Source organism: Equus asinus, chromosome 16, assembly GCF_041296235.1.
Source record: "Equus asinus isolate D_3611 breed Donkey chromosome 16, EquAss-T2T_v2, whole genome shotgun sequence".
NCBI classification, from domain to species: Eukaryota; Metazoa; Chordata; class Mammalia; order Perissodactyla; family Equidae; genus Equus; species Equus asinus.
This window is the reverse complement of record NC_091805.1, coordinates 25,454,597-25,476,122: the sequence shown is the minus strand read 5'-3', so window position 1 is coordinate 25,476,122 and position 21,526 is coordinate 25,454,597. Positions and strand designations below refer to the sequence as shown.

General features: G+C 36.9%; 1 protein-coding gene across 8 annotated transcripts in view; it reads left to right on the top strand.

Annotated features, from left to right (window-relative positions):
- The first annotated feature begins 1,147 nt into the window (after window positions 1–1,147).
- The window catches only part of LOC106831576 (guanylate-binding protein 5-like), a 37,063-nt gene continuing 16,684 nt past the window's right edge, over window positions 1,148–21,526 (top strand). The window contains exons 1-7 of one of the 8 annotated variants that reach the window (XM_044749490.2): window positions 1,148–1,389; window positions 3,996–4,204; window positions 4,731–4,858; window positions 6,315–6,424; window positions 6,687–6,883; window positions 7,252–7,494; window positions 13,390–17,453. In XM_044749490.2, the coding sequence (XP_044605425.2) occupies window positions 4,015–4,204; window positions 4,731–4,858; window positions 6,315–6,424; window positions 6,687–6,883; window positions 7,252–7,494; window positions 13,390–13,469 (948 nt within the window). In that variant the 5' untranslated portion in view covers window positions 1,148–1,389; window positions 3,996–4,014 and the 3' untranslated portion in view covers window positions 13,470–17,453. The other 7 variants (XM_070486792.1, XM_070486790.1, XM_070486788.1 and 4 more) reach the window with 7 other exon arrangements.

The window sequence follows — 21,526 nt, the reverse complement described above, 5'->3', positions numbered from 1 at the left end:
ATAGATAGAGGGAACCAATTGGTGGTTGCCAGGGGCAGGGGGTGGGGTATGAGTGAAATGGGTGAAGGTGGTCAAAAGGTACAAATGTCCAGTTATAAGATAAATAAGTCTGAGGGATGTAACGCACAGGAGGGTAACTAATGTTAATAATACAGTATCTCATATTTGGAAGTTGCTATGAAAGTAGATCTTAAAAGCCCTCATTACAAGAAAAAAAAATGTGCAACTATGTGTGATGATAGATGTTAACTAAACTAATTGTGGGAATCATTATGTGATATGTACATATATCAAATCATTGTCTTCTACACCTAAAACTAATGCAATGCTATATGTCAATTATCTCTCAATAATAAAAAAAGACTCAGAGAACTTTCTATTATTGTCTCGAGTGGTGGATAGTTGTAGACAGAGCTAAGTCATGAGACTCTGGAAAACTATGATCCACTAGACAATGGTTGAAAATAAGGAAGATAAACCAAATAAACATTTACATGGTTTGGGAGGATGGGACTCAGAGTGGGGGATGGAGAAGGCAATAGATGCATTTATCTAGAGTGAAATCTCATAGGAATTATGATGCTTGTTTCTTTCTTGCTTCTCTTTGAATGCTGCAGCATATAGTAAGTATTCAAAGTATTTGGTTTGAATATTGGCCTAACTGATAAAAGATGCAGTTACAAAAAACTGTTTACCATTTAATGACTGATCGTTTTTTAAGCTCTTTAAAATTTTTTAGCATCTGGTTTAGCTACTTAGGAAGTTTTTTTTTTTCATTGAAGTTATACAGCAATTTATTGTGTCAAACAAGCTTTATCGAAGAAACTTGTATCAAAACCCCTAAACGCTAAGCACAAGAGATGACTTAAATTGCATAGGATGGCTGCTTCCTTAAAAACAAACAGACAAACATGGTATATTCACATAATTCAGAGGTACTTTGGGGTTATATTCACTGTAACTGTGGACTTACTATGGTTTCTCACAGGACTGAGGACAGTTTGGAATAGACACAAATTACAAACTATCTCCAAGTTCTGTTTCACTAACAACATGTGGTTTCTGAGAAATCAGGCCAAACACATGCAGCCAACACTCAGAAAAATCCCTGTAGAGCCATCTAATCGCTGAGCTTGCCTTGCAGTTTCAGTTTCGCATCCTCAGTTTTGGCAAACCTCTTCCACTTTTAGTTCGTGTTTCACTTGAATCCTCCGCTCAGTGCGGAGAGGTGGTGGTGGAGAGAAAAGAAACCCCCAGGAGGGGTAAGGAAGTATGCCAGAGAGGAACACAGCCAAAGTAAGGAGCAGAACTGGAACTCTTACCAAGTTCTCATCCAAGCAGCTTTCTCACCAGCTCTAAAAGATCTCTGCTACTGATTTCATAGTTAAGGTAAGATTGGGGCAAGGGTGGAGAAAGATTCACAAGTGTCAGCACATTTTAAAAATAGTCTGTCCATGATAGGGTGCAGCTAAGCCTGATATAGACTATCAGACCTCATTAAAGAGTAAATCGTGGTGTCAGGCAGCAGAATTCATGAAGCGCCAGCTACATTTGCATACTGCTGAATTAGACACGATTATGTGTGCAGGCTTAAACCGAGAGTTTGAGTCTGAAGACCGTTTTTCTTCCTTTGCCACCTTCTGATCTATAAGGATCATAATTGCCACGTGAGTAGCCTTTGTCTTTGGCAAAACCTGATTAAGTTAGTTCAAACTGCAGCCTGAAAATTTTAAGAACTATGACTATAATATTTTCATGAGAAACAGCAGTGAATGAGATGCAATATAAATAACTTGGTTATATTGTTAAGGGCAAAAAAAGAAAAAAGTTGAAACTCAGAATGCTGAATGAAGAGGTTTCATGAAAATAGCTATACAGTTTTAGTTAGAGTCTTGTACGTTGTTTGGAGATAGATTTCTTTCTTTAGAAATAGCCCTGAGTCAACTAGCTTTTGATTTCCCAGTACCCCCTCGTTCCACTAGGCCTGTTGTGTTGGATTCTGTTTCTCCCGCTCTATAGAGCCTCGATTCACTTAATACCACAGTTGCTCAGCTTGACCCCTCAAGATTGTCTGGTGACTTTGTTTACTCTCTGGAATTCTCTCCTTTGAATTTCTTATCACAGCACAGGCTTCATGCATTTCCTTCTTGTCTGATTTCCATTGATCTCCTTGAGAAGAACCTTCTCTTCCTCCAAACTCAAACCCAAAACATCATGAAACAAAACAAAAGCAAAAAGAAACAACGAAAATAAAACAAAACCCAACTAGAATTGTATGGCTGAAAACAGCGATGTTTTCTTCTAGAAACCCCATCACTAGCACATCTGACGCTTTTCTCCTTTATTTCTCGTGCTTTCTGTCTCTACATCTTTTGTTCCTCTGCTGCTGCTCTCTCTCCTTTTTAAGCTAGCATTTATTCTGATGTAAATAAATATTTGTTTAATTACTTCCATTTTTCTAAAACTGGCTTGCAGTGTTGAGTAAAATGCCAAGGTCACACAGATAGCCAGTTGCAGTGTTGAGATTGGAAATCAAGTCTCCCTGACTTCAAAGCCAAAATTTATATTTGTGTTTGTGTTTTGATGCATTCTTGAATTGCTTTTATTTGGAAAAGTTCATGGGACGCTAACAGTTAGGGAGAATGCATCTCAGTGCACACATCACAGACTGAGTTACGAATGGCAGAGCAACAGTTACGTATGGGGCTGGAACACATTGAATCTGCAAAGATGTTTTGGAGATTGGGCTCTCCTAAAAGCATTAAAGATGTCATCCAGGTAACTTTTGGGGACAATGTGTAGAATACAGTTGGCCCTTCATGTCCATGGGTTTCAAGTCCAAGGATTCAACCAGCCATGCTTGTGAAACCTGCAGATACCGAGGGCCAGCTAAGGGAAGTGAGCATCTGTGAATGTCAGTATACTCGGGGGTCCTGGAATCAATCCCTCAGCAGATACCGAGGGATGACTATACTTTTATTAATATAGATACCCAGCTCTAACATTATTCATTAGGAGGTATGAAAATTTAGACAAATAAGTTCCCTCTCCCATTAGTGACATCATGTCAAAGCACAAGAGATTGTAAGCCCCCAATATCTGCAAATAGATTTAGGTCACATATCTTTTGTTTTTCTAGTTAACTATAGATCATCACTGCCAGGTCCCCATATCTTTTTAATCTAAAACTGATTATGACCTCTGCTATATACAAATCATTCAACCAGAACTCTACAAATATAAGGTGCCAATATTGCTTTGGAAGTGGATTAGACTAAAAATAGACCTGGCATTTGAGTCTGTAAAATCTCGCGGAATCCCCTCTTTCTGGCTCCGGCTTGGCCTGGGCGTTCCCTGGCTCCCATGACCTGTTGCTACGCCATTTGCAAAGGATCTCCTATTCTCTGCTCCCAAGCACTTTCTGTTCTATTTGTCGGTCACCTGGATGATCTCCAGTGCATTGGCTATAAGTAAGGAGGGAGAATAGGTTTTTACAATTTTAAAAAAGGAGTTTTTATAGCCCTAGTAATGGAATCCAGACTTTTTCATTGTAAGATTTCAGTGAAAGAAAAAGTCAAGTAGATGGTGGATTTTTACTAGCCCTAAATTAGAGAAAACCATGTTGATATGGAATAAAAGCAAGACGTGTAATATAACGAATAGTGGTCATAAAGGTTCAAGCTGGGGACTTAGGGAGGTAAAAACTAAGAAACAGAAGAAGCCAAAAGCCAATGGAGAAGAGTCAGATTCAAACCAGCACTCAGGAAATGGTTTTCTATATGGCCACTGAATATTTAAGACCAGTGGGGTAGCCTATAGTCTACCTCTGAGGGGCCTGGGACTTATTGTACAATGACCTTCTTTGCTGTCTTTTTTTAAAATTTCTTCAGAAACTTAGGCCATGCTGAGTAGTATATACCCAGATTCAGGAAGCGAAATGACTTTCTCTGCTTGAAGACTGGAAATTCCAGTCCATCCCATCTCTTCCTTTGCAGACAAGGTCACACCCTGGACATGGCCCAAAAGATCCACATGCCAGAACCCCTGTGCCTCATTGAGAACACCAAAGGGCAACTAGTGGCTAATCCGAAAGCTCTGAAGATCCTGTCTGCCATTACGCAGCCTGTGGTGGTGGTGGCTATCGTGGGCCTCTACCGCACAGGCAAATCCTACCTGATGAACAAGCTGGCTGGGAAGCAAAAGGGTGAGTGGCACCAGCAGAGCTCTGCCGAGCCCCTTCTGCGCACTCACACTGCTGACATTGAGCATGGTGATGCCAAGAGAGAAAGTTGGAAGATGGGGAGGAATATTGAAAGCTAATGTTTGGGCCACAGCTGGCTAATTATCTTCTGGGAGATAAAAGGCAAAGGTCTGTGCCTGACATATCACCTCTTTTCTTTTCTTTGTTTTCCTTATTATCTTCTTGGAAAAAGCATAATATTTTCCAATCATAAGGAGTAAGATATCAGTGAAATAACTTTTATATACGTGTAATTAAAAACTATTAAAATTTTGGTAGCATGATATTCTTGTAAAAACAGCCATTAAATTTCCAACCTACAGTGCTTGATGTTCTTATTTTCCCCATGCCTCTGTTGTAACTCAGATCAATACTGGCTAGACACTCTGCCACCTCCTCATCTTGCTTCCCTTCAACCCTAGCTCGGTTGTCAACAGTCTCCAGCTTCCAGACCCCCTCCTCTATTTCAACCTCTCCACTCCCCTTGCAGGCTTCTCAGTTGGATCCACGGTGCAGTCTCACACCAAGGGGATCTGGATGTGGTGTGTGCCTCATCCCGAGAAGCCAAACCACACTCTAGTTCTCCTTGACACCGAGGGCCTCGGGGATGTAGAGAAGGTAAGGAACAGGGACTCCTTTTTGATTAGCCTCCTTGCTTCTGAACATTCTATACACAGGGAGATTTTTATTTTGGTACTTTCATTTGGCTAGTGTATATCTTTTTTTCCTCCCATTCTATTTTTTCTTTCTTTTTTTTGAGGAAGATTAGCCCTGAGCTAACATCTACAGCCACTCTTCCTCTTTTTTTTTTGCTGAGGAAGACTGGCCCTGAGCTAACATCCGTGCCCATCTTCCTCTACTTTATATGTGGAATGCCTACCACAGCATGGCTTGCCAAGTGGTGCCATGTCCGCACCCAGGATTCGAACCAGCGAACCCCAGTCTGCCAAAGCAGAAGGTGCGCACTTAACCACTGTGCCTTGGGCCACCCCCATTCCATTTCTATTTTTAATAGTTAAAGTTTGGAAATCTGAAGTGAGAAAAATATATTGATAAGCCAGATCATAATTGAGAGACCACACTAACGTGGAGCTGGGCTACACATTTGGTTGATGTGTAGTTAACCAAAATGCAGAAAGGTTTTGCAATTAAAATTGCTGTTAGGAGGCTGATCCTGCAGAGAATAGTGCTTAGCAGTGGGCTATGGGTCAGAGAAGCTTGAGTTCAAATCAGGGCTCTGGCCTTGAGACTCTGACTTTGACAAGCAAGAGTAAGTCTCCCCTAATCTTTTATTTTCCCTTTGGTCGTATCTATCTTATCATTTGAACAGTAGATACATGGGCTTTTTCCACTTCTATGCTGGTTTAACGATCAGTCTATGGGGGAGGGAGGAGCTTTGATTTGTGGCACTTGCCAGTTTTCGAAATACTCCCATCGCAGCTGACTCCAAGCTACCAAAGCGAAGTCACTAACTCAGCTTCTGACAAGATGTACACAGTCAGCTCTCGTGAGCTGGTATGAGCTGGCTCCAGCACACAACTGCATCTTTCCCTGGAATTTCCTTTTTTTTATGTTTTCATTTTGCTTTTGATTTGTCACAAAATTCAAACTGGTCAACCTCAATTCGTGCTCTAGTTTTCTCACCTGTAAGATGGAGACAGTAGTTATAAACCTATCTCACAGCATTGTTTTGAGTTTAGATAAGATCAGTAATGTGAACTCACCTGTATATGATAACTACTTGATAAAATAGATGGATGTATTTTGTGTTTAGGCCACCTTTGTTTTACACAACTGAAAATTTTGATTTTAAGTATTCTGGTTTCCCCGCTCACTTTGACTATCCATTTTGCGAATACCTAACTAGTTATAAGAGGGCTTGGTGAGTTAACAATATATAGTTCCATATAAAATTATCAATGCTAATGACAGAACTATTCTATTTAAAGTTCATGCGTTTCTCATAATCATTTTTGTTTGTCTTATTTGACATTTGTAAGTCTGAGGCCTATTTGTAATGATTGCTCATCTGGGAATGCCATGAGAAATGACTTCAATGTGTTCTGCCTTCTAGGGTGACAAGAAGAATGATACCCAGATCTTTGCACTGGCGATACTGCTGAGTAGTACTTTTGTGTACAATACCATGAACAAAATTGACCAGCAGGCTATCGACCTATTGCAGTATCCTTTTGTGGTCCAGGATGGCACCAAAGCCAGGGAGAACTCCTCTATTTACCAGCTGTGTCTATGAGGCTGTGAATCAAACACAAAAATGAAAACATGGTAAACATTACAAGTATAAGAAAAAAAGTCCTTATATTTACCGATGAAATGAGGAATTGGTTACAACCCAAAGAGAATACAAAGGTATGGGGAGGCATGGAATTGACTATGGGCTTAGATGCAGCCCTATTTCCACCAGTTTTCCTTAACCACGTCTTAGCTATGTGACAGAACTGTCAAATCTGCTCAGGACAGTATCCTCACCCGATGGTGGTGGGGTTGAAGATGCAGCTGACTCGGTGAGCATCTGTCCAGACTTAGTGTGGACTCTGAGAGATTTCTACCTAGCCCTGGAAGCAGATGGGCAACTCGTCACAGCAGATGAATACCTGGAGAATTCGCTGAGGCAAAAGCAAGGTAACAGCAACTTCAGTTTTGGAAAGAGGGGGAAAAGTAACACAAGAAATTATCTCTTGCGAGTTAGTGGTTAAATTTATAGTTTCCTATATTTACTTACCTGGCTAAACTACCAAAGAAATAATTAATAATATTAACTTAAAGTGAACTAATAGATTCAATGTTAAATTGTATTATGTTGCTGTTCTTGGAGTGAATTTCTTTTCCTTTTTCCTTTCCCTGATTGGTTACCTTTTAACTTTTCACTTAGGGTTTGTGAAGATGTATTGAAATAAATAACATCAGGTGGAAGGCACAATTATTTGTGGGAAATAGATTAAAATGAATGTTAATCCTATACTAAGTAAATCTAATTTTTCCTTCTCCAGGCACCGATCGAAGTCTCCAAAATTTCAATTTGCCCCGTCAGTGTATACAGAAATTCCTTCCAAGAAAGAAATGCTTTATTTTCGACTTGCCCACTCACCGGAAGAAGCTTGCCCACCTCGAGACACCGCATAATGATGAGCTGGATTCTGACTTTGTGCAACAAGTGGCAGAATTCTGTTCATACGTCTTCAAGCATTCCAAGACTAAAACCCTTTCAGGAGGCATTAAAGTCAATGGACCTCGTGAGTACCTTTTTTAGGATTTTCCTTCAATTCAACATAAAGAATAAGGCATGGTTCTAAGTTTCTCCTTCTACTGTCAATGTTGAAAATGCATAGTCAGTTACTACCAAGAAAATCATATGTATCATATTTATTGAATTCCAGAGATTCCCAAAACTATTTCTAGTGCTTTTTTAGTAATACCTCTAAAGTAGGATAAAATAGGAATGTAACCTGAAGAAAACGTCAAGTTAAAGGAGTTCTACCCATAAATGTTCCACTGTGGAATTAGACTAACCCACATGGGTTGGCAGCATTTGTTCCACCAGTATAGTGAACACTTATTACGTGTCACTATAAATACTTCCTCTTTGTTGACTTCTAGTTAACTTTGAACAATCAATCCATTCCAACTTAAATGTCTTTTATAGAGAAAATTCATGAGTTTGAAAAAGATATATAAAATGATATAAAAGCCACAGATAAATATTATTACCATGTAGCATAGACATGATATAGTCAACCTCTTAGAGAGGTACGGAATTGTTATAGAACCTTGCTAATTGTAATCTTCACTCACATTTTTAATTTTTCTACATAGATGCAGAGCAGAGTAGTGTCAGTCCAATAAATAGGCAACATTCAATGATCATAAAAGTTGGAATGGTTTTAGAACTATTCTGTTGTCATGCATTGTTCTGGTAGGAACTGGAGTTCACTAGGAAAATGGAGCATAGATGAAAGGAGCTTATTCCAGTATCCTCTAATATATCCACGTGGGCTGTTTGAATTGAGTATTCAACATCGGGTCCTAAAAAAGGAAAAGAGGCCTACTTATTAAGTAGAGTCAACAAACAGGAAAAGTACTGTCACTGCTCACCTCTTTTTCTTAATTTACCCTCCTTGATCAAGGGCAGAAAACTGTACAGGATTTGGAATGATTGCAACCAGTGATGAAGGTCGTAGTACTTCTCTTACAGCGCGGAGTGGCCGTAGATCTCAAAGTCTTGGAAATCAGCATATTCTGCATCCCACTGCGCCCTCTTGTGGCCAGAGTTCCGTTGTATAGAATTTCTCTGCTTCTCGTAGATCCCTCTTTCAGAGTTACATCAAAAACAAAGGATTATTTCTCACTGCTTACTCCTACAACCAGCTCGTTAGAAATGGGGACCTAATTATTATGAATTTACATGCTTTGTGCGTTCAACAGGTGTAGCAGTCAAGACACTGTTGTCAACACTGACTGGCTGGATTGTTATTGTTGCTGTGGTATTGTACCTGGAGTCCATAAAATAATTCAAGGCTTATTCTCTTTTCTTTTTTTCCTCAATGCATGATAATTATAAGTAATTTAAGAAATTATTTTATGTGTATGTTGACAAAATCATAATCTTGTAGGAAATAATATTGATAAAAATCTCAATAATTCTCGTGAATCATTCAATTATCATGAGATTGGGATATATGGAACAATCTACAGCTATCAGAAGTAAATAATGTCATTAAAAATGTAAAGCTATCTGATGTTGATTTGTAATGGGAGTGAACAAGGAGCTTCCTAAGCATCAAACTTGAAAATATGCAATGTGCTCATTTGCTGATAAGTTTCTAAGATTATCATAGCAGATGCTACATATCATCATTAATATTTTGCCGAATAAAAAATTTTTATGAACTCATGCTTTCCACTGTAGAACTATAATAGACAAAAGTAAAGAAATACTGTTTTCCCATTTTTTTATATTTTCATTTTTTTAATTAAAAGAATTAGAATTAATACTATGACAATTCAGAAAAATGAACAAATTATACACGTTCAGCTCAATAAACTATCACAAAGTAAATTCACCTGTGTAATCACTGACCAGGCCAAGAGACAGAGTATTATTTTCATTCCTCTCTCAATCAATCCCTCCTGCCATCTTTTCCAGGAGTATACATCATCCTGACGGTTAGCATCGTTTTGGCTGTTTTAACACTTTATATGAAAGGAATCACACAGCATGTATTCTTTAGTGTTGGCTTCTTTAGCTCAATATTATATTTGTGTGAGTCATCTATGTGGTGAGCTACGGTTCTTTAATTTTGATTGCTATATAATATTCCGTGTTATGAATTTATACTATATAATTATTCCTTTAATATTGGTAACCATTTGAATTATTTTCAGTTTGGGGCTGCTAGAAATAATGATATTGTGAATATTCCTGAGCATGTCTTTTGGTGCACATATACATGCATTTCTGTTGAGTACAAATCTAGGAGGGCAGGGCTGGCTTCATGGCCATGCAACTTGAACAGTTGCACAGGTCCCTCTGCTCACAAAGGCCTTGCGCCTGATTTAATGCTCTGCTATTGCTGTCTTAAAATTCTTAAATTTTATCTTGAAACGTGTTTTGTAATTGAAGTCTGATGGGATAATGAGCGTGGACATGTGCAGAAGAGACAGGCACGATATGTATGTTTGCAGTTCCTCATGGCTTCCTTTGCATATGACCGACCCCCCCCCCCAGCCTGACCCCCCCGAATTCCAGTGGATTTACTGTTCATGGGGTGTAACAAGACTCAAAGTAAGTTTAAGATAAGTGTGTTACATATACAGATTGAGTAAGGTGGGCGCTGACAGCCTTGAGAGGCCATGCTTTTATCTGCATGAGAACTTACATCAAATGCAGAAAGAAGACAATGCATTCTAAGAAACGTGATTTCCTTTATTAGCCAACCACGTAACTCTGAAAATGATGACAGAGAAGGAAAAGGAAAGATGGGACAAACTGTAGTTTCTTTTCTTCTTAGTCCTTCCTTAGTCAACTGTAAGCCAAAGGTAGAGAGTGTTGGTGGAATGTGAACATATTGGGAAATAAAACAAAAACAGCAGTTTTGTGCAGTGTTTCCACTGTTTTGAAAGAATAAAATACATGTGCATGTAGGGGGTGTAAAATATAAATTATGTAATTACAGTGATTCCATATATGAGTTAGACGGTCTTTTTTTTTTTTTTTGAGGAAGATTAGCCCTGAGCCAACATCCATACCCATTCTCCTCCACTCCACATGTGGGACGCCTACCACAGCATGGCCCGCCAAGCGGTGCCATGTCTGCACCTGGGATCCGAATCGGCAAACCCCTGGCTGCCAAAGTGGAATGGTGCACACTCAATCGCTGTGCCACTGGGCTGGCTCCTAGAAGATCTTATATTTGAACTTAAAACTGGCATAGCACAATACAGAGAGCAATGGTAAAATTCATGCTAATAATTTAAAATTTTAATTTTTCTTTACTTAGAATGACATTAAAGAGCAAATGAACAGCATCATGACAAGTTGCCAGACAGACTTTGGAAGAAAGGAAAAATTTTTATGTTTTAGTACCTTTAACAGCACTTTTTTTCCTGCTATATTTTTATTTTGTATAGGACCCACAAATTATATAGCTGACCCTGCTGCATAGGGTCATAGAGTAGGCATGATTATTTTAGTAAATAGTTTTCAAAGTGGTTGTACTGATGTACACTCCACCTGAGGAGGATAAAATTTCTATTGTATCATAAGCTTGTCAGCACTTGATATTGTCAGTCGTTTTAATTTTATATATTCTGATGGGTGTGTTGCATTTTCCTGATGATCAATGAGACTGAGGTGCCTTTTCATGTTTATTGGCCATTTGGATATTTTCTTTTGTGACGAGTCTATTTAAGAGAACCATTTTTAAATTGATTTATTTGTCTTTTCTCATATCAATTAGTAGGATTCTTCGTATATTCTGAATGTGCACTCAGATTTTCTAGTTTGAAAATACCTTCTCCCACTTTTTATTACCTCAAAAGAGTCTTTTTTATGAATTTAAATTCATAATTTCAGCTCAGTCCAGTTTATCAATCTTTCCTTGATGGTTTTTGCTTTGTGGGTTCTCTTTTAGATCTCTTTCCTTACCCCAAATTCCTGTGATTCTCCCAGGATACCTTCTGGCAGGCTTATTCTTTTATCTTTCACGTTTAAGTCTACAATCCACCTGGAATTGATTTTTTTTTAAAGATTTTTTAAATTTTTTCCTTTTTCTCCCCAAAGCCCCCCAGTACATAGTTGTATATTCTTTGTTGTGGGTCCTTCTAGTTGTGGCATGTGGGACGCTGCCTCAGCGTGGTTTGATGAGCAGTGCCATGTCCGCGCCCAGGATTCGAACCAACGAAACACTGGGGCAGCGGAGTGTGCGAACTTAATCACTCGGCCACAGGGCCAGCCGCTGGAATTGATTTTCTTTAGAGTGTGAGGCAGAGGTAATGTTCATTTTTTTCCCACAGCAATATTTAATTAATCCTGCACCAGGCTTTCCCAGATGCTCTACCGTGCTCCCTTCTTAACAAAACAAAGGTCCATGTGTAAGTGGGTCTACTTTCTGTGCCCTCTGTTTTGGTCTATTGTTGTATTTGTCTCTTGTTCCAATCCCATCTTACCAAGATATCTTAGTTACTGTAGCTTTACAATAAATAATTCTTGATATCTGATAGAGTATGTCTTCGAGTTGGTCTTCCAAAGTGTCATGGCTACTCTTGGCACTTTGTATTCTGATACAAATCTTAGAATCTATTTGAAAATTAACATCATATACAAATCTGCTGTGATTTTTATTGGACTTGCACTTACTTTGTAGATCATTTTGAGGCTTTCATCTTTACAATTTTGAGGCTTTCAATCCCTGAATATAGTATATATAATTTCCTCTAATTTCTCTCTATACTGTTTTATAATTTTCCATGTAGATATCTTGCACATTCAAAAAAATTAAATTAAATAATTAATCATATTAATTTTATTCCCACGTATTTCATGTTTATTTGTCAATATAAGTAATGTCTTAAATTTGATATTTTCCAATTTTCACAGACATATACACATATGATGTATTGTAAGTAGAAATACAATTGAGTTTTGTAATATTGACCTTGTATATGTGACCATAGGTTTTTGTTCATTTTTATATCATTTGCAAATAATAACAAATTTCAATTTATTAATCATTTTATTTCTTTTTCTTGATTTATTTTGCTGGCTGGGATCTCCAAATGTGTGGAATAGAAGTGGTTATGTTGGGCATTCTTATCTCATTTTTACTCTTGAAGGATCTACTTTTGGCATTGAATCATTAGATATGATTTCTGCTATAGTTATTTTAGGTACCCTTCATAAATTAATGAAGATCTTTTTTATAGTTTGCTGTATGATATTACATTGTGAATAAGTATTGAAATTTCTGCATTTATTGAGATAATTATATGGTTTTCTCTTTTATTTTGTTAATGTGAGGGATTATATTAATAGATTTAAAAACATTAACCAAGTTTTCATTTTCTGAGTAATCTCAAATTAGTTGTGATACATTATCCTTTCATATATTGTTGTATTCAGTTTTCTTATTTTGTTTTGGATATTTGCCTCAATGATCATCAGTAAGAAAGTCCTAAACTTTTTCTTTCCTGCAGTTTGGCAGAATTTTTTTTTTTAACCTTTGGGCTGAAGATTTCTTATGAAAAGTATTTTAATTATAGAGTCAATTCCTTTAATTGTTATACACTGTTTATATTTTCTATTTCTTCTTATATCAGTTCTAGAAAGTTATATTCTTCCAAAAAACGTATTGATTTGCATCTAAATTTTCAAATTTATTTGAATACTCTTTTTCATAATATTCTCTTATGATATTTCTAATGTCTTTATGATCCATATTGATGTCACCTTGTAAATTCCCAATATTAATTATTTTGTACCTTCTTTCTCTCTCTTTCTTTTGATCAGTCTTTCCAGGGATCAATCAGTATTTTTACGCATTTCAAAAATAACTTTTAGGCATTGTTGAGCTTTGCTGTATGCTTACTTTTCCATTTTATTGGTTGCTCTTACCTTTTCTTCCCCCTGACAGGGATCACAGAGGCTCAGATTACACAGCTCCTGTCCCCCCAACCTCCTCAGTGGTGGCAGTTGGAACCTGTGACCAGATAATATCACCATATGATGACACAAATCCACTCCATCAAATGGTATAAAGAAATATATTAACACCCCAGACAAGAAGGAAAAAGACAAACACCCAGAAATCAATCCTGAAGCCACAAAAAGCTACAATCTAAATGACAGAGGATTCAAAACAGCTATCATAAAAATACTCAATGAGTTACAAGGGAATTCAGAAAGATAGCTCAATGAAATCAGGAACAAAATTAAGGAACAGAGAGAATTCTTCACAAAAGAGACTGAAACTATAAAGAAAAACCAAGCAGAAATGTTGGAGATAAAAAAACACAATGGATGAGATAAAAAAATATCTAGAGTCCTTAAATAACAGAGCTGAAATTATGGAGGATAGAATTAGCATTCTAGAGTGTAGGAATACAGAAATGCTTCAGATGGAGGAGGAGACAGAACTAAGACTAAAAAGAAATGAAGAAATTCTCTGAGAAATATCTGACAATTAGGTAATGTGACATAAGATTTATAGGTATTCTAGTGGGAGAAGAGAGGGAGAGAGGAGCAGGGAGCTAATTCAAAGAAATAATAGCTGAGAACTTTCCAAACCTAAATAAGAAGCTAGAATTACATGAAATGAAGCCTATAGAACTTCTAATTAATTCAATGTAAAAAGACCTTCTCCAAGGCATATAAAGGTATAGTAAAGCAGGAAAAAGTCAATGACAAAGAAAAAATACTAAGGCCAGCAAGGCAGAAGAAAATAACCTACAAAGGAACCCCATATTGGGCTTTCAGTAGATTTCTCAGCAAAAACCTTACAGGCTAGGAGAGAATGGAATGATATATTCAAAATTCTAAAAGACAAAAACTTTTAGCCAAGAATACTATATCCAGTGAAAATATCCTTAAGATATGATAGAGAAATAAAAACTTTCCCAGATAAACAAAAGCTGAGGAAGTTCATCATCACAAGACCCCCCTATGAGATTTGATCAAGAAGGCCCTCGTTCCTGAAACAAAAAGAAGAAAGAGTTTACAAAGCCTTGAGCAAAGAGATAAATAAGCAGACAAAATCAGAAATACAGAACAACCAGAAAACAAGTGATAAAATGGCAGCATTAACCCCTCATATATCAATAATCTCTCTAAATGTAAATGGATTGAATTCCCTGATCAAAAGACACAAAGTGGCTGGATGGATTAAAAAACAAGACCCAACAACATGCTGCCTCCAGGAAACACATCTCAACTCTAAAGACAAACACAGGCTTATAGTGAAGGGATGGAAGATGATACTCCAAGCTAATGGCAAACAAAAGAAAGCAGGTGTTGTTACACTTATATCAGACAAAGTAGACTTCACAATAAAAAAAGACAATGAGAGACAAAAAGGGGCAGTATCTAATGATAAAAAGGACACTCCACAAAGAGGCCATAACACTTATAATAGATATATATGGACACTCCATCCAAAATTAGCAGAATACACATTCTTCTCAAGTGCACAAGGAACATTCTCAAAGATAGGCCATCTGTTGGGAAACAAGGCATGCCTCTATAATGCTATGAAACTAGAAATTAACTGCAAGAAAAAGCTGGAAAAGGGACAAACATATGGAGACTAAACAACATGCTACCGAACAACCAATGGATCATTGAAGAAATTAAAGGAGAAATCAAAGAATACCTGGAGACAAATGAAAATGAAAATACACCATACCAACTCAAATGGGATGCAACAAAAGCAGTTCTAAGAGGGAAATTCATATCAATACAGGCACATCTTAACAAACAAGAAAAATCTCAAATAAGCAATCTTAATCTACACCTAAAAGAACGAGAAAAAGAAGAACAAACAAAACCCAAAATCAACAGGAGGGAAATAACAAAAATTAGAGAAGAAATAAATGCAATTTAAACCAAAACAATAGTAGAAAGGATCAATGTAATTAAGAGCTGGTTCTTTGAGAAGATAAACAAAACTGACAAGCCTTTAGCCAGACTCACTAAGAAAAAAAGAGAGAAAGCTCAAATAAGGAAAATCAGAAATGAAAGAGGAGAAATTACAACATATACCACAGAAATATAAACGATTATAAGAAAATACTATGAAAAACTATATGCCAAAAAATTGGAAATCTAGAAGAAATGGATGAATTCTTAGATTCATACAACATCCCAGAACTGACTCAAAAAGAAATAGAGAATCTGAATAGACCAATCACAAGTAAAAAGATTGAAACAGTAATAAAAAACCTCCCCCAAAATAAAAGTCCTGGACCAGATAGCTTCTCTGGAGAATCTACCAAACATTCAACAAAGATTTAGTACCTATCTTCCTCAAATTATTGCAAAAAATTGAAGAAGGTGGAACACTTCCTAACACATTTTGTGAGGGCAAAATCACCGTGATCTGAAAGCAGGACAAGGACAACACAAAGAAAGAAAACTACAGACCAATATCACTGATGAGCACAGATGCAAAAATCCTCAACAAAATATTGGCAAACTGAATACAGCAATAGATCAAAAGGATCATACACTGTGATCAAGTGGGATTTATAGCAGAGACACACGAATGGTTCCATATCTGCAAATCAATCACTGTGATATACATTATCAAAATGAGGAATAAAAACCACATGATCATCTCAATAGACACTAGGAAAGCATTTTACAAGATTAAACATCCATTTATGATAAAAACTCTCAATAAAATGGGTATAGAAGGAAAGGACCTCAACATAATAAAGGTCATATATGACAAACCCACAGCCAACATCTTATTCAATGTGGTAAAACTGAACACCATCCCTCTGAGAACAGGAACAAGACAAGGGTGCCCACTCTCACCACTCTTATTCAACATAGTACTGGAGATTTTGGCCAGAGCAGTTAAGCAAGAAAAAGAAATAAAACGTATCCAAACTGGCAAGGAAGAAGTGAACCTCTCGCTGTTTGCAGATGGCATGACTTTATACAGAAAGCCCTAGAGAATCCATTGGAAATCTATTAGAAACAATCAACAACTACAACAAAGTTTCAGGGGCTGGCCTGCTGGTGTAGTGGTTAAGTTTGTGTGCTCTGCTTTGGTGGTCTGGGGTTTGCCAGTTTGGATCCTGGGTGCAGACCTACACACTGCTCAACAAGCCATGCTGTGGAGGCATCCCACATAGAAGAACTGGAAGGACTTACAACTAGGATATACAACTATGTACTGGGGCTTTGGGGAGAAAAAAAGAGGAAGATTGGCAACAGATGTTAGCTCAGGGCCAATCTTCCTTACCAGAAGAAGCCCATCTTTAAAAAAAAAAAAAACCCACAAAGTTGCAGGGTAGAAAATATAAATCAGTTGCTTTTCTATACTCTGATAACAAACTAACAGAAAGAGATCTCAAGAACACAATCCCATTTACAATCACAACAAGAAGAATAAAATATCTAGGAATAAATTTAACCAAGGAGGTAAAAGACATGTACAATAAAAACTATAAAACGTTATTAAAAGAAATTGATGATGACATAAAGAAATGTAAAGATATTCCATGTACATGGATTGGGAAAATAAACATAGTTAAAATGTCCATGCTACCTACAGCAATCTGCAGATTTAACGCAATCCCAATCAGCATCCCAATGACGTTATTCATGGAAATAAAACAAAGAGTCCTAAAATTCATATGCGGCAACAAAATACCGTGAATAGCTAAAGCAATCCTGAGAAAAAAGAACAAAGCTAGAGGCATCACTGACTTCAAAATATACTACAAAGCTATAGTAATCAAAACAGCATCGTACTGGTACAAAAACAGCCACCTAGATCAATGGAACAGAATTGAAAGCACAGAAATAAAATTACACATCTCCAGACAGCTAATCTTTGACAAACGAGCTAAGAACCTGCAATGGAGAAAGTAAAGTCTCTTCAATAAACGGTATTGGGAAAATTGGGCAGCCACATGCAAAAGAATGAAGGTAGACCATTATCTTTCACCGTAAAGAAAAATAAACTCAAAATAGATTAAAGACTTGAAGGTAAGATGTGAAACCATACAACTCCTAGAAGAAAATATAGGCAGTACACTCTTTCACGTAGGTCTTAGAAGCATCTTTTTGAATACCATGTCTACTCAGGCAAGGGAAACAAAAGAAACAATAAACAAATGTGACTTCATCAGACTAAAGAGCTTCTTCAAAGACAAAGGAAACCATGAACAAAATGAAAGACAATCCAACAACTGTGAGAAAATATCTGCACATAATATATCCAACAAGGGGTTAATCTCCAAAATGTATAAAAAACTCATGCAACTAAACAACTAAAAACCAAACAACCTGATCAAAAAATGGGGTGGATATCAACAGATATTTTGCCAAAGAAGATATACAGATGGCCAATAGGCACAAGAAAAGATGTTCAACATTACTAATCATCAAGGAAATGCAATGAGATATTACCTTACACCTGTTAGAATAGCTATAATTACCAAGACAAAAGACAACAAATGTTGGAGAGGATGTGGACGAAAGGGAACCCTCATACACTACTGGTGGGAATGCAAACTAGTGCAGCCACTATGGAAACCAGTATGGAGATTTCTCAAAAAATTAAAAATGGAAATATCATTCGACCCAGCTATTCCACTACTGGGTATTTATTCAAAGAACTTGAAATCAATAATTCAAAGAGACTTAACGCACCCTTATGTTCATTGAAGCATTATTCACGATAGTCAAGATGTGGAAGCAATCCAAGTGACCATTGACTAACAAACGGATAAAGAAGATGTGGTATACATACATATATATATAACGGAATACTGCTCAGCCATAAAAAAGACAAAATCACCTTGTTTGCAACAACATGGATGCGACTTGAGGATATTGTTAAGTGAGATAAGCCAGTATGATTTCACTCATATGTTGGAGATAAACAAATGCATGGACAAAGAGAACAGATTAATGGTTACCAGAGGGGAAGGGGGTTGTGGGGTGGGCAGAGGGGTAAAGGGGAATGTATGTGGTGACTGACAAATAATAACGTACAACTGAAATTTCACAATGTTATAAACTATTATGACATCAATAAAAAAAAACACAAAGGTTTCTAGTTTTCTGAAAACCTTCTCAATCTTTTAAAAAGTTTCCCTAGCCATATTAATCATAACTTTTAAAAAGTACATATTTGATTGTTCATCGTCTGCGTCTCCTGTGGGTCTGTTTTTCTTATTTGGTGTTTCTTTGTCTTGCCTCATTACATAGGCTTGTTACTTTTGATTGAGTATTGGACATGCAAATTGTATTATTAAATTACAGAGATTGTTAGAGGTTTAGGATGATGTCACCTTCTTCTCAAGAGGATTTATGTTTGCAAACCCAGATATCTAATCAGAAACTGATGTATTCAAAGTTGAATGTCAGTCTTTGCAAGGCCTGTCCCTTCCTGACATTACCTTACTCCTATTTTAGGGTCCTTTGGGATTCGAACAAAAAGCCTATGGGCTATCAGGATCCCCAATCCTTGACAGATCCCAAACCCCAATTTTGTCTTACTAACAATGTGAATTTGTTTACATCTTGGCTCGGCTTCTCAGCCTCTCACTCCTCTCTACTGGAATTGGCAGATAGCCCGAGGAGAAAACCCGCCCCAACTGCCTGGTTTAACTATCTGGGTTTCTTCTCTCAGAATTTGGCCACCTAATTTTTCTCTACCTTTTTAGTGCTGTGATGCCTTGAGACACGTGTTTGCATATTTCCCCACCTCTTTTAGTTGTTCTCAGTGGGAGCCTTGGTCGGAGTACTTTGTCATTGCTCGAAGTGGAAGACAAGACTAGTGTGCTTTACGCTTTTACTGACTGTCCAAAATATGCTCAAGTAACACAACTTTGTATCTAAACATGCAATTCTGATTTTGAGCAAGAGAAGACTAATGAACAAATTAATGAATTTTGGGGAGTTCCATATTTTATTCCCATGGAAAATTCTTTATTTACTTAACTAAATGCCTCTGCCATGTTTATAACACTTTGTAAATAGATGTATTTTAATTGTACAGATATGTTTGAGTTATTTCTATTCTATTTGGAGTTCCAGGCTTGACACAAATGCCATTTCTACCATGAAATCTTTTCTGATATCTTAAGGCAAAATAGTTGCTTCCTCTTGAGGACCTCCATATTAATTTGTATTGCTGTAAAATTACACTGTAACATTGTATCTTATCTAAATCTATTTTATTTACACTATATGATTTAAACCCTTAGGAAGAAGAAATTGTGTCTCACCAAAATATATACACTTCAAAACACCTAACATAATATTTTGCACATAATAAAAGCTTAATATACATTTGCAAAATAAATGGAGAGATGAATGAATAAATAAGGATGCTGGATTGTAGTGAAAAGAATATTGATTGGAATAAGAAGAGCTAGGTTTATGTGCCATCTCTGCCCTGGGCAAGTGTTTTAAATATTTTCTCAGTGTCCTCATTTGTAAAATCAGAATAAATGCCTACCTCAAGGAATTTTGAGACTTAAAAACATAATTTATCTTAATGTGCATTGTAGAGCAATATACAAATGTAAGGTGGCCATTTATATTTTAGAAACATGTAGGAGGAGGAAAATATATGCTTGTAAAGGTATAAAATATCTTTAGAGGAAAACACTAGACACTATAGCAGGGGAACTGGGTGGTGGGGAGACAGGATGGGAATTTGACTTTTAACAGTTGAATTTTGAACCATATGAACATTTTAGCTGTGAAAAATACAACAAATTAGAATTTAAGAAAATACAATGCATTGTTATCATTTCATTTTGTATCAGAGAACTTGGCTAGGCAAAAGCACTTTTTGTGCTGATAGTAATGGTCAAGATTGAGAGCCTTATCCAGACAATTAACTTTATAAATATTTAAATAATTTGTGAATTAACTACTTTGCTTTTATTTATTCATTAGAAAGTTCTTACTTTTAATATTTGTAGTCTAGCTCAGAGCTTGGAGCATATATTGATTATTTCTTAAATTCATTGTATAGTTTATGTTTCTTAGATTATTGCATAACTAGATTTGGAAGGGTTGAAAAGCTGGAGATTTCTGGAATGTGAGGTTCCCCGTCATTTAGTATAATTTATAAAGGTTTCCTGAATGCCCTGCTACCAATAGAGAGCTCTTTTTTAGGGCATCCAGTAGGGGAAGTACAGCTGCCCGTGTATCCTTGGCGAGGAACATTGTCCTCCTGGACTGACATGGCAGCGTTGGTAGGGATACATGTGACTTAATGAGAGGGGATGGATCCCACAAGCACCTTAATCAACTGTCGACCTTGGTGATAAGTGGAGTGACACATGTGGCAGACAGATGGCCTTTGTCTCTAGAATTTCTGTAGAGATTTGCTGAGTCAACTTTTCAGTCGTTTAAAATATTCCTTCACGTCCAGGAAACTTTCCTAGCCTTTGCTTTTGTCCATGTTCTTGCCATTTCCAATTTCACTAGACGATTCGGGAAGGAAGGTTGGGATCTGAAATCCAGTCCAGGGAAATACTTCTCTCTTTAAACGGTTCTTGTTGAGCTCCCGTGGAGGAGAGGATGAAAGCTGTCTCCATCCTAGCCTGAGGAGGGCGTCGGCTCTGGAGCCCATTAATCGATGTCTTTCCCAGGTGAGCAGGAATTAAAAAATTTCTACTTCGCTTTGAATCCAGCTATTGTTAAATGATTTCTGATTTTTTCCTCCTTTTTTTTACTTTTCTTATTCTCCTTTTCAAACTCTCCAGCTTCACTAAATTCAATTTATGATGTTTTAAACTTTATAAACTCAAAAAGACTTTTGGAGGAATATTTCCTATTTACAATTTGTTTAGGAATCCAAGTTTCTTAATCGTATGTCTCAAAAGACTCAGGTTTTTTATCTTTCAAAATCTGCTATATTACTCTTGAGACGTAATTGGGATGTTTTCTCAGAGCCCTGATATTTCCAAATTTGAACTTCAAAAATATGTCACTACTGACATTACATTAATAAAAGATTTGTGGTTACCACTAAGCTGCAAGTAATACGAACGGATTGTTTAGCTTCAGCTTGATTA